Source organism: Nyctereutes procyonoides, unplaced genomic scaffold, assembly GCF_905146905.1.
Source record: "Nyctereutes procyonoides isolate TBG_1078 unplaced genomic scaffold, NYPRO_anot_genome, whole genome shotgun sequence".
Taxonomy (NCBI): Eukaryota; Metazoa; Chordata; class Mammalia; order Carnivora; family Canidae; genus Nyctereutes; species Nyctereutes procyonoides.
Genome location: NW_026575139.1, coordinates 1578196 through 1591736, shown reverse-complemented (window position 1 = coordinate 1591736; position 13541 = coordinate 1578196). Strand labels below are relative to the sequence as shown.

Sequence of the window (13541 nt, the reverse complement as noted above, 5' to 3'; positions counted from 1 at the left end):
ACTGCAGGCCACAGGGATGCTGTGGTGGTGGCTGATGGTAATGCTGGTGGCTCGTGGGTCCTACAGACTCTGGGAAGGGTGCTTTGCACTGTGCCTGGCTCCCGGGGACAGCCTCTGTTGGTGTGATTCTCTCATTACAGCATTTTAAAAACTGAAATCGGACTATTTGCTTTAGAGAGAAACATCCTGAAACTTTATGCAGTCAACCAATTTTGAGGGGCCGGAGATTTAGTATTGATGCAAGACAGGTGGAAATCTTATCGAGATGAGACAGTCAGTAGAAGGGGATGGAGGTTTTCTCTAGCAGACTTTTCATCTTAACCATCTCGAGCATCTGGCACAATGACAATAAGACCTTCCTGGTGTGGATCAACGAGGAAGACCACCTGCGGGTCATCTCCATGCAGAAAGGGGGCAACATGAAGGAGGTGTTCACTCGGTTCTGCAACGGCCTCACCCAGGTCAGGCCTGACTGCCCCAAGCTGGGCTGGCATATGTGGGCTTTGGTGCCAGGGAGGGGGCAGGGCAAGCTCCAGAGCTCCGCAGGGATGTGGGTGTCCCCACCAATTTCCCTCGCTCCAAGGGTCCCAGCTGGTCCCCCCAGGGGGCCTCTCAACCAGGTCTCTCCTCTCTTGTCAACCTCCAGATTGAAACACTTTTCAAGTCAAAGAATTACGAATTCATGTGGAACCCTCACCTGGGCTACATCCTCACCTGCCCATCCAACCTGGGCACAGGCCTGCGGGCAGGTGTGCACATCAAGCTGCCCCACCTGGGCAAGCATGAGAAGTTCCCGGAGGTGCTCAAGCGGCTGCGGCTTCAGAAACGAGGCACAGGTGAGTGGCACGGGCCGTAGGCAGTCTTCTCTCCGGAGCAGGCCCCCACCCGCCTTGCTGACCTGGTTGTCTCCCCAGGTGGTGTGGACACAGCCGCGGTGGGTGGCGTCTTTGATGTCTCCAACGCAGACCGCCTGGGCTTCTCAGAGGTGGAGCTGGTACAGATGGTGGTGGATGGCGTGAAGCTGCTCATCGAGATGGAGCAGCGGCTGGAGCAGGGCCAGGCCATCGATGACCTCGTGCCTGCCCAGAAGTGAGGCCCCAGCCCGCACCTGCCACCACCACCAGCCCCGCTGCTTCCTAACTTATTGCCCGGGCAGTGCCCGCCATGCACCCCTCTGACGTTCGCCACTTGGCGGCTGAGCCCTTAGCCTCGCTGTAGAGACTTCTGTCGCCCTTGGTAGAGTTTATTTTTGTGATGGCTAAGATGTTGCTGATGCTGAAATAAACTAGGGGTTCGGCCTGCTACCAGTCTCCGAAGAAAAACAAAACAAAACAAAACAAAGCATCTGGAGCATTTCAGCCCTTCGCCGGTCCTCTTCTCACCCGGGGCGATCTAGTTAGGCTCCCTAGGACCCAGCGCACAGGGGCTCAGTCCTGGGTCTGCCTCTCACAGAGGATCAGCATGTGAGGACAGAGCGCAGGCCGATGGTGCTCTTGTCGCACCTCAGATTATTACATGTTTCTTTTTTTTTTTTTTAAGATTCTATTTATTTATTTTTTTTTAATTTTATAAATTAATGTTTATTGGTGTTCAATTTACCAACATACAGAATAACACCCAGTGCTCATCCCGTCAAGTGTACCCCTCAGTCACCCATTTACCTCCACCCCCCGCCCTCCTCCCCCTCCACCACCCCTAGTTCATTTCCCAGAGTTAGAAGTCTTTATGTTCTGTCTCCCTTTCTGATATTTCTCACACATTTCTTCTCCCTTCCCTTATATTCCCTTTCACTATTATTCATATTCCCCAAATGAATGAGAACATACACATGTTTCAAACTAACACCCAAATGCTGCTGTGTCGCTGCCCTGCCCCGGCGTCCGGGGGCCTGCGGTGTTTTGCCCGAGAAAGGCCGCAAGAGGGCGCGCAGAGCAAACCTTCCTGGACCAGACCCGGGGTTCCATCCCCACTGAGTACCCCCAACCCAGGCAGGCTGTCCTCACCCCGGGGAAGCTTTGGAGAGTGTGTGCGCTAAGGAGGTGGTTAAGGGGATAATTCTTGGGTCGCCGCGGCCATCACCGCGGGAGCGTCAGAGACGGTTGGTCCTGACCGCACCGAGTCCGCTCTATCCTCCTACTACATGGGTCGGGTCCAGGTCCAGAAGGGGGCAAGGCCTCCCAAGGGTACCCAGCAAAGGCTGGGCCAGGCCACGTAGCTCCTGCCTCCAGCTCTGTGTGTCTCCTGTGGGGTAGGGCCTGGGGTGGAGGCTGGGGAGGAGGAGGAAAGCAGAGGCTGAAGGTGAAGACAGGCCCCAAGGCTGACTCTGCAGGCTCACATGTGGGCCTCCAGGCCTGTCTTTAAAGACACTCCCTTGGGGATCCCTGGGTGGCTCAGCTCAGGGCATGATTCTGGAGTCCCCAGATCGCTCCCTGCAGGGAGCCTGTTCCTCCCTCTGCCTGTGTCTCTGCGTCCCACCCCCCCACCATGAATAAATAAAATCCTTAAAAATAAATAAATTTACTAAGTTGAATTTTGTTTAAAGAAATAAAAATAGAGGGCAGCCCCGGTGGCGCAGCGGTTTGGTACCACCTGCAGCCCAGGGCGTGATCCTGGAGACCCGGGATGGAGTCCCACGTCGGGCTCCTTGCATGGAGCCTGCTTCTCCCTCTGTCTCCCTCTCTCTCTCTCTCTCTCTCCCTGAATAAATAAAATCTTTAAAAAAATTAAAAAAATAAAAATAGAGACACTCCCCGTCCCCAGCCTGCTGTTCCACCACCACCAGAGCTTTTGCCTCAGGGGCCTTCAGCACTTCCTGAGAACCCTGTTAGCAGCAATCCCCAGGAGCTGTGAGGCCCTTGTCAGCTAACACCTTGGATGACAGCTTGCACCCTCATTAACAAGTAGGAAGAGCGATCCCTACCCAAGTGGAAAGTGGCCTTTTGGGACTTGGGGTGGCATCCCGGGAGCATGCCAGTGCACATTTTCCTGACACAAGGGTGTCTGGGTGGAAGGGTGGTGCAGTTGCAGCCACAGGCGCCACTGTGGCATTGCTGTGTGACTCTAAGGCAAACTTTTGTCCTTCTGGTTCAGGGAGTCTTCAGTGGAGAAGAGTATGAATGAGGGTGTCCTTTCGCAGAATTTAACTGACTGGAGTACTTACTTCCCTAAAACCATCCCAGACCTCCTTCCTGTTATCATCAGGGACTCCTCATCAGGGACCCCTCCCTTAGCCAGTATCCCTAACCTTGCATGACCTCTGCTAACCTTTTTCCAGTCTCACCCCTCTTTACACCCACATCATCAGGTCTCCCAAACTGCAGCCTCTAAGGCCAGATCAGGCCCCTGTCAATCCTGCTGTGATGTCCCCTCCTGGGCCTTCTCCTGGGAAATTTATGCACAAAGCTCTGCACAGAGCTTATGCACATGGCCAACAGACAGAGGCACCAAGATTTAGACACAACAAACATTTTTTTCAGTGACACTTCATTGTGTAACTTGTTTCTTTTTGGATCATCAGATTGTGAATTCATCAGACTATGAAATTGGATGGGATCTTATTCGTCTTGATGATCCTAGAAGCTAGCACTAACACCGAGTAATACATGTTCAATATTAATATTTATTTAAACTTTTATTTATTTATTCATGAGGGACAGAGAGAGAGGCAGAGACGCAGGCAGAGGGAGAAGCAGGCTCCATGCAGGGAACCCAGTGCGGGACTCGATCCCAGAACTCTGGTATCGCGACCCAAGGTAAAGGCAGATGCTCAATTACTGAGCCACCCAGGTGCCCTAATATTAGTATTTATAACAAATGTTTAATTTATGAGTGAGTGGGTGAAAGAATGGTGAGAAGATGAGTGGGTGAGTGAATGATGGAAATGGGTGGTAGAGAGAAGTAAGAAAGGTTAACTATGTGTATGGATTACATAAGGATATAAGGATAATGGATGAATGCATAGCAGAATGATGGATGGATGGAATACTAGATGGATGTGTGGTAGGGGACGAATGACTGGATGGAGAGGTGAATCATGGATGAAAGATGGATGCAATGGTAGAATGTGTGTGTGTGTGACATGGATGAGTGTATAAATAATGGTTGGATAAGTATCAGAAGCATGGTAGGCACTAGATGGATGGATGGAAGATGATGAATGGTGGATGCCTTTACATAGTAGTAATTGGTTAAGGAATGAGCAGATTAGACTATAGGTTGTTGGGTGAAGAATGGATGGATGTGGATGCTAAACTGATAGAGTATTGGATCCTGAGAGAATCAATAGATAGAGGATGAACTGCAGGTGGTAGACAATGGATGTTTGGTGGGTGGATGAATCATGGAAGCATAGAAGGATGGTGGATAAATAAAGTGGATGACTGTGACGGATCTATCCATAGAGAATGGATGGATCAATGGCAGATAAACACGAATGGATATATGATTGATGGATAGATCATGATGGTGTAGAGGGGGCTGAATGGTGTGTGAATGGAAGGAGAGATGACAAATAAATGAATAGTTGCTGGGTCAGTGGATAGTGGTTTGTGTACTGTGGAAGTGTAGATGGGAGGTGAGTGGTGAATAAATAATGAGTGGGTGGATCCTGGAGAGCTAGATGATGATTAGGGGATGGATGGATGACAATTAAATGACAGATGGCTATATCTTGGGAAATGGATGCATGAAAGGTGAATGGTGAAGCGGAAGATGGTGGAGAGATAGTGGATGGATGGTATATGGTAAGTGGTGTATGGTAAATGCATGGTTTAATGTGTAGATGGAGGAAGATCGACACATGGCAAGTGGATGGTGAATGGATAATGAATGAATATGGATATTAAACAGGTAGTGAGTAATGGGTGGGAGTTGATGCAGAGATGATAAACGGATGGATCATGGATGTATTGTAATGGTGGATATTTATCGTGGATGAATCCTTGTTGCTATCTCTCTACTCTATCTCCAGCATCCAGCACCTAGAACAATAGTTGGCTCATAGGAGGCGCTCAATAAATTTTCTAGAATGGATAAATACGGATGGGTGGTAGATGATACCTGAATGGGTTTTGGATGAGTAGCAAATTATGGCTGGATGATGGATAGGTGGATAGAGGATATTGTGAGATAGACGATGAAGATATGTGATGGGTAGGGATAAGAGTAGGGTGGATGGTGGATGGTTAGTGAGTGGATGGGTGGCAGGTTGTAGTTCATAGAAGTATGAATGGAGGAGTGATGGTGAGTGATTGATACTGAATTGTAGATGGAAGAATTGTGGCTGATTGGAGAGATGGAGGCTAGTGGATAAATCCACATAAATGGGCAGTAGATAAATGATAGATTGGTTAATGACAACCAGACATATGATGGATGGATAAATGAATGATGGATGGTTGTTAAATATTGATGGAAAACGGTTAGATAGTGAACAGGGAGTGGATAGGTGGTAGATGGATGAATGGTGAATTAACATTGGACTGATGGGTATTTTCATAGTGTACAGTTGCCTGGTAAATGGTGTGGGTGGTGAATGGATGGATGCATGACTGATGGATGGAGGTTGGATCGTGGGTAATGGCTGGGGTTGGATGGTAAATGACTGTGGGGTGGTGGTTGGATAGTGACCGGTTGGTAGAAGATACATGAATAGGGGGTGCATGGTAGGTGATGGTTGGATGAGTGGATGCTGAATGGTGGACCGTGGATGTTGGCTGGAAGCTGGTTGTTCGATAACTGCTGGTGGGTGTTAGATGCTGGATGGTGGAAGGGTGGGGAATTACGTGGATCAGAGGCTACGCATCCCGGCCTCAGGCGCCAGGTTTGGACACTAGACTGAAAGAAACTGCCCCAGGACTCTTTTGTTCCTTTTTGGGAATGGGATTGGGGATGAAGATGGGAGGAAGTGGTGCAGTCACACACACACACACACACACACACACACACACACACACACACGCCCTCACCACATTGGCCATCCCACTTGGGTCTTTTCCTTCTCTTCACTCCTTCAAATTGGAGGGTGTCCTCTTTCCACGTATCTGGCCACACCGAATTCTGACACTTCCCCCCAATTCCTGAACCTCCAACCTGAGGCCTGGAGTCTCTAGGGACCGGGATCATGAGGTTTGGTCACAGGGAGGCTACTGGTGGCAGGGAAGAGCCGGCGAGGGGAGGAGGGAGCGGAGCGGGGGCGGGGGGAACCCAGGCTGGCAGCTCCCAGCAGCCCCGCGACCCGGCAAGTGGCCAGCACGGGAGGGTGAGTGTGAGCGAGGCGCGCCCCCTCCCCACCCTGGTCCCAGCTGCGGCCCCCACCCCGTGCGCCCTGGCAGAGGCGGCGCCGCATGGCTGGAGCGCAGGAAGATGGAGGTTTGGGGGGCTTGACCCCAGCTCCCCGGGGAAAGAGGAGGGTGTGGGCGCCGCGCTTTGGGCTAGAGCTGGGGGGGGGGGCTGCGCGCCACGCACCTGCTTGCACACCTGGGCGCCTGTGAAGGTGTGGGTGGTGGGAGCCCCTGATGGGCGAATGGACTCGGCGCGGGGCAGCGGGAGGCAGACCTTAGAGACCTGCGGCTGCCTGCCTGGCTCTGTCTCTCTCTTCTCTTTCTCTATCCCTCCGCCCCCCCCTCCATCTGATCCCTCTGGGTCTGTTTCCCTCTTCTCTCTCCAGTCCTGTCACCTCTGGTTTGTCTCTGTGGCTGGTTTTTCTGCCTTCCCTCTGGGCTCTTTCTGGAATCTGTGTGGGTCTCTGGGTCCCGTCTCCTGGTCTCTGTCCTGGCGGCTCCAGCTCTGGCTGAGGTTCTGTGTCCTGGGAGGAGATTGGGGCGGAGGTGGGGGAGTGGGGGGCTCCTATGGAAGGTCTGACAAGGGAGCATCCAATCTGAGAGGGAGGGTAGGGCTGGCTTTCTCCGGCTCTGGGATTGGGTGGAGGCATCTGGCCCCCTCCCGGCCCTCCCTGGGTCTCAGCAGGACCTGAACCAAACTGAGCTGGGTTTGGGTGAAAGAAAGGTGGGATCCCAGAATAGCAACCCTCCCCCTTTGCTGGGTGCCCACAGGACCCCCGCCCCCACAACCCGCAAGGCCTCCCAGGCATCCTGTCCTCCAGGTTGGTGCTGTCCCTCTGCCCGGCTCCTTCCCAGTGCTCCCTGCGGCCTCCCAGCCAGCGCCAAAGTTAGACATCGGCCTCCAGACCCCACCCCCACTCCTGCCTCTGGCCAAGTGCAGGTGGAGAGTTCAAGGCCGGGGCCTCCGAGACCCGCCAGGGCCTCTCTTCCCAGAGCTCTTGCCCGGCTGTCTCGGGCTGGGCTCCCTCGCCCTTGCGCTGGCCTGGGCGGACACGGCCAAGTGCAGGCGGGATGCTGGTTTCTGCTTGGCTGTGGGTAGAGAGGGCCCCGCCTCGAGTGTGTGAGGGGTGTCTGCTCTGGGAGACGACCTGGCCATCTTTGCCTCTGGCTGACTTGAACCTGACTCACGCTGCCCCCAGCCTCCTGGCTCAGAAACCTGTTCCCTGATCCCGGTCCCCTGATCTCTGTGCCCTCCCCTAGCCGTTCCCTGTCTCAGAAGATCCTCTCCTCCCCCCTGGCCTGGCTGCCTCCTGCTCAGCCCTGGGCCTCAGATCAGCAGGAAGCCTTCACAGGTCTTAAGTCTGAGTGGGCTTCTCCGATCCGCCTCTGCCCCTCTGCAACCCTGGGCATGTTGTGCGGTGCCCATCTAGTGCCCCCCGCCCCGATGGTGGGTTTGGGCAGGGAGCCGTGGTGAGAGAAGTCCAGCTGAAGCAGTGGGCAATGGGCCCAGGGTCGAGTCGGTACAGGCTGGAGCAGTCTGAAGCTTCCAGAAGGAGAGTGGACTCTAACATCTGTCCCACGGCAGACACCTTGTTTCTCCCCGTCTTCGTGCACCCCAACAGCGGCAACAACATGACTGCCCCCCAGCCTGCCATGCCAGAGCTAAGCCCAGCTGAGGAGGCTGGAGGCCCAGCAGGAAAGGTATGTAGTTGGGGCCCTGGGGTCTGCCAGCCATGGGGGACAGGGGAAAGACAGCCTCAAGCCCTGGCCCATGAGTTGAGGCATGCCTCAGTTTACCCATCTGTGTGAGAGAGGTGGTCGCTCCTCTCTAGAAGTCTGGGGCATAAAGCAATTGAAGGCCGAGCCTCCCTGGCTTTCTCGGCACCCCTTCTGGACCTCCAGGACTCCAGGGTTCACGCCCCAAAGCAGTTGGCTCTCTGCTGGCTGAGGCAGTGCCATAGCCCCCTGGCCTAGGCCCCTCGTTTTTGGGGGGCGGTGTTGATACTGCCAAAAATAAGGCCCCTACGCGAGGGGTGCAGTCTTGATGCTGTGAGTTCTAGAGCTGGGACATTGTCATTGTTGGCCATGCTGGAGGGCAGTGGGGCTGGAGGGGGGAAGCAGCCCAGAGTCACAGAGAGGGGTCAGCCTCCCTGGCAGGACAGATGGATGGCAAGCCCTGCTGGCCTGGATCTCCCCCAACCCAACCCCGTGGCACACTCTGGGCAGAGGAGCACCTCTGGCTGGGGGTCAGCAGGCCTTCGAGGAGGAGGACAGGAAGGAGAGTGGCTGGGGGGTGGAGTTCCAGGAGAAAGGAGCCCCTGGGCTGGCAGTGTGCGCAGGAGGAGCCAGGATGGTCCAGGGGTTGGGAGCATGGCGAGGTCCCCGCTCTGCTGTTCCTCTGATTCCACAGGAGTCACAGCCCCATGAGGTCAACTGCTGTACTTGGTCAAAATGCCGATTCCTGGGCCCCCACCCAGGAATGTGCATTTAAACACATGTCCAGATGTTTCTGTGGTGGCGTTCAGGGCCGTGTAGCACAATCCCACAGCTGAGTGCCTCCTCAGGGAGCCAGGCAGCAGGCAACTCTCCTACATCAAGGAGTTGGGAGGCGGGGGGCAAAGTAAGGACCTGGGGCAGGGCAGACATCGGTGCTGCCGTGGCATTAGGGCCAGCAGGCTGTGTGGCGACAGTGGCAGTGTGGGCCTCTACCTCGGAAGGCCTTGAATGGGAGGCGGAGACGCTGAGGGCACCCAGCGGACTTGGGGAGGCAACCCCCGCACACTCCTATGGGCACCGAACAATGAGCCCAGAGCAAGCCCGGAGAGCCTGGGGTTGCCATGGTAACAGCTTGCCAGCTCTTTGGAGCTGGGGAGGAGACCAAGGGCCCAGAAGAGGCGACCCCAGGAAGGGGCTGCGCAGGATCTGGGGGACAGTGGTGGTGGTGCACAGGAGTGCGGGGCTCACTCACGGTGTCCCCTCTTGGGCCTCAGGCTCCTGTCTGTGAAATGGGCCTAAGGGCTGAGCCCAGATGGGTCCTTTGGTGCTCCAGGTGCTGAGTGCTCCAGCCCCAGTGGTGGGATGGGGAGGGGGCACCTGCACCCCTCTACCCCCTCCACATGTTCTCTCCTGCCCAGAAGCTTGGGCAGGGAGAGCCCCAATCCTCTCAGTGAACAGAGTGCAGGACGGGTGTGGGGGGAGCAGGGAGCCCAGGGCTTGGCGCCGCCCTGACCCCTGCCCACCCCCTGCAGGCTGCGGTAGATGCCCGGGAGAAGGGCCCTCGGCTGGGCCAGCGGCTGCCCTCCATTGTGGTGGAGTCCAGCGAGGTGGGCGCTGTGGAGAGTGGGGAGCTGCGTTGGCCCCCTGAGGGCACCCTGAGGGGGCCAGCCCAGAGCCAGGCTGCTGGTGAGTGAGGGGCTGCCTATGGGGGTGCAGAAGCAAGGGCTCCTCCCGCACACTCCTGCAAGCAGGGCCCTCCACCCCTGCAGCCCGGGCACACCTCACCCCCATTTACTCACCCTCTGAGCCTCTGCTTGGGCACTGGGAGCCTCTCGGCCTCCACCCTCCTCTGTCCCATGCCCCCTCCCCTCGGCACGTGAGGACCCCATCCACTGAGGGGCCTGCGAGGTGCCCACTAAGGGTGCTGGACACAGGATTACCCGCTCCCGCTCAGTTCCTCATCCTCTTCTTTCCCTCCCCATTCATTGCCTTGGGAGCAAGTGTGCGTTCAAAGGGCCGAGGAAAGTTGAGGGGGGCTGGCGAGCAGGCCCAGCCGAGGTGCCCATGAGGTGGGGAGATGGGCCAGCCTGGTGGCAGGCTCCTGTGCTGCCTAAGGAAGCTTCTGGGAGCAGGAGGATGTGTGGGCAAGAGAGGGGTCTCCCGGAGGCCAGATGTGAGTCATGGGACAGGCAGCAGGCCGGGCAACGGGGACCTCCGTGGGGGGCACATGAGGAGTGAGCTGTGCCCTGGAAAGCTTCGTCCCCTGGGAAGTGTGTCTCCTGAAGAGGCAATGAACTTGGCCTCCACTGGGGCCCCTAGCACCCTGCCTGCCCTCTGCCCCTCCTTGGATGTCAGCCTCCCGGCAGCTTGGGCCCAGAAGCGGCCTGTCCGGGCCATAGCCCTTACCTTTTCCCAAAGCCTCCTCAACACCTCCCTTCCATCCGGGGACCGGCCCTTGGGCAGCACTGGAACTCAGGCTCTGGGGAGGGTCTCCGGGTCTGCCCTGGTCTTCTCGTCAACCTGCCACCTCCTTGCTCTAATAGACATGCCAGGGGAGGGGGTACTCCCACCCCTGGACCCTACCTGCCTGGCTGAAGCACCCCCCACCCCATTTCCTTGCAAGCCTGTCAGAAATGCAGCCCCACTGACATGGAGGTCTTTGTGTCTCTGCAGCCTCCTCACCGAGTGGGCCGGGGGTACCAGGGAAGGCTCCGGAAGATGCTGGCAGTCAGCATGCCAGCAGCAAGGCGCAGGCCCACCAGACCCCCCAGTGAGAGGACAGAGCCGTGGCCGGATTCTGCTGGGGGGGGTGGGTCCTGCCAACCCTGCCCCTGCTCACTGACAGCTGAGAGGGCCCCAGCCCCAGGGAGCAAAGGAGAGCCGGGCCACTGCCTCCTGCTCACGGGGCCTGGCCGGGACCACAGGCCTGCCCTCTCCCACCCGCAGCCCGGGGTCTGAATCACACCTCCCTTGTCCTGTGATTTGAAGCAGAAATAAAGGCTCTTCCTGGTGCTTGGTGGGTTGCTAGGGACTCAAGGGGCTGGGGGTAATTTCGGTTTTGCCATGGCTTTCCAGACAAGGCCCTTGACTTGGAGCCCAGGCTGAGCAGGCCAGAGTGCCAAGTGAGCGCCCACTCAGGTGTTGTACACTGGGGGCAGGGGCAGGGGTGGCTGGTGGGGCTGCTCGGGGGCCAGCAGCTCTGTCTGGGGCCTTCTGCTCTGCTTGCCTCAACCAGGACCACCCAAGGCAGGAGCAGCTTCCTCCGGGTGGCCTCCTACCTCTCCTTGGGGCCTCCAGCTCTGGCTCTGTCACGCCCCACCTCCCTGGGTGCATAGGGCCCAGGAATGGTCCATGGGATGGGGAGTCCCCACTTCACAGATGAGCACACTGAAGTGTGAAGAGGTGCTCAAGGCTAGTCCTGGTCCCAGCTGGGACAGGCTCCCTGGGGCTGGGTGGGGAGGCACCTCTTCCTGTCCACATGAGGATCCTGTCCCTCCACGGGGCCCAGCGACATTGTCTCTTGGTTCTGTCTCACTGCACAAGGGGAGCCCTACTGGCTGTTTGGGGCTAGAACGGGGCTGGGGGGGGGTGGTCGGAGGGGGGCAGAAACCTGATCACTGCCTGGGCCCAGGTGCACCGCCCTCCCTCCCATCCTCCCTCTCTGGTTTCTGCCCTTGGCTAGCCTGACCCAGGCCAGGGCAAGCTCGGGACCTGGCAGGAGGCTGCCCTGCACAAATGTTAGCTCAACAAAGTCCTCGGGTCCAGGCAGGGTGGGACAGAGCCCTGGTGAGCTTGGAAGGACAGGCAGGAGACACAGGCCCCTCTGTTCTTTCCCGGAGGCCTTGCTAACCTCAAGGATGAATAAGGCGCTTTCTCCAGCACGCCTTCCTTCTAAAAATAACCCACCCCCCAAACGCAGGAGAAGTGGGAGGCAGGGGTGCTGCAACTTGTTTAATTAAACAGGCTGCCTGGCAGCCTGTTTAATTTTAACCCTGTGGCCCCATGGGCCACGTCCACAGTCCCAGGTGCCTCCCCTGGTTTCTAGCTTAGAGACTTCTGTGGTTCCCCCCGGGCATGGGAAGGGGGCAGACATTTCACAGGAAGCCCTGCCAGGACCCGCTGACACACGGGACGTGGTGCAAGGGACGTGGTACAGGGGATGTGGGCAAACAGGAGTGATTTCTGTATTCCTGGTGCGGACTGTGGTGGGGGGTAGGGTGTCATTTACTGAGTGTCATCAGAGCCCCTCCCAGTGTGACACCCATTTATACACCACTTTCCCAAGGTCCCAGAGCTGACGAATAGCTGAGCTGGGACAGAATCCAGGGTCCTCCGAGACCCGGGCCGGAGTGGTCCCCACATGGAGCCCACCACCTACAAGGGCAAGTCTTGCACGGAGATGACCCATAACTGGAGGTCCCAGGACCTGGCTGTGCCCAGTGAGCCTGGGGGCAGGGGAACCACACCCGCGGAGGCAGCTCAGTGGGGCAGGGCAGAGATCTGCTTGCCCCCCCCCGAACGCGGGCCCCCAGCCTGCAGGACCCAGTCCCTTGAAGACGGGCCCCCAGCCCACTCACCCTCACTTGCAAAGGCTGATGTCTGGGGGAACCGTGATAACGGCAGGAGACAGGGTGACGGTGCTAGAACTGGGTGCCCCGCCGCGTCCCCTGAGGCCCCGCCCCAGCAGGTGTGGTTGACCTGGGGAAGGGCCCTGGGAATCATCCTGCAGCTCCCATCTCTGCAGGGGTTGGGGTCACTGCCTACCGCAGGTCGGAGATGGGCCCCCTAAACTGCAGTGTTCCCTCGGAGAGAGGCGCCATCCCCCCGCCCGACCCAAAGCCAGTTAGGGGCAGAGGATGGAGCCAGGCTTCCTCTCTCCGACTGTCTGTGCCTTGGTCCCGGCCGCGTGTGGGTGAAATTTCCAGCTCTGGCATCTGCATTCGGGGTGTGACAGCCTGGCTCCCCAGGAACCCCTGGGACAGGCAAGCATGTGAGAGTCCCTCCCCGGCTCTTCCCCACCCGGGAGCCAGGTCCTCTGCTGCGGGCCCCGTTTGACGCCAACAATAGCTCCACTCTATGGAGGAGTAAACTGAGGCTCCGAGTCACGCACGGGCCTCTCCGAGGTTGTGCGGCCCCGGGGGCGGGGGCACCTGGACTGTGCCCCTCCCAGCTGCCCCGTGCTCTGCCTTCTCCTGACCCCGACCCCACCAGCCCTGTGGACTTTTCCAACGGGGTTTTACTGAGACAGTCGGGGAATAGCAACGTGCAGACAGAATGAAGGAAACAGCACAGTCTCGTGCCGAAAAGTGGGCACAGGCCAGGGTGGGCGTGGAGGAGAGGCCCGGGAGCAACCCCCAGGCCCTGGGCACCACCAGCGTTTCAGGGGCCCATCTCTGGAGAGGAGGCGACCCATAATCAGGGCACCTTTATGTGCCCTGTGACCTGGAGACCAGGAAGGTCAGACTGAGGAACCCTGGTGTCCGGCAGGGCCTGACCCTGTGGAAAGATCCAATCCTCAGAGGCAGAAACCGGAGCTGGAGGCCT

At 57.5% G+C, this 13541-nt stretch overlaps 2 protein-coding genes across 2 annotated transcripts; both read left to right on the top strand.

Annotated features, from left to right (window-relative positions):
• The first annotated feature begins 287 nt into the window (after positions 1 to 287).
• On the top strand, positions 288 to 1310 carry LOC129496314 (creatine kinase B-type-like). Its single transcript, XM_055304404.1, has 3 exons — positions 288 to 461; positions 647 to 836; positions 915 to 1310. The coding sequence occupies exons 1-3, from the start codon at positions 288 to 290 to the stop codon at positions 1091 to 1093; spliced, it is 543 nt and encodes a 180-aa protein (XP_055160379.1). The 3' UTR covers positions 1094 to 1310.
• A 6081-nt stretch (positions 1311 to 7391) lies between these two features.
• LBHD2 (LBH domain containing 2) lies at positions 7392 to 10908 on the top strand. Its single transcript, XM_055304563.1, has 3 exons — positions 7392 to 7982; positions 9530 to 9683; positions 10671 to 10908. The coding sequence occupies exons 1-3, from the start codon at positions 7782 to 7784 to the stop codon at positions 10769 to 10771; spliced, it is 456 nt and encodes a 151-aa protein (XP_055160538.1). The 5' UTR covers positions 7392 to 7781; the 3' UTR covers positions 10772 to 10908.
• The last annotated feature ends 2633 nt before the right edge of the window (positions 10909 to 13541 follow it).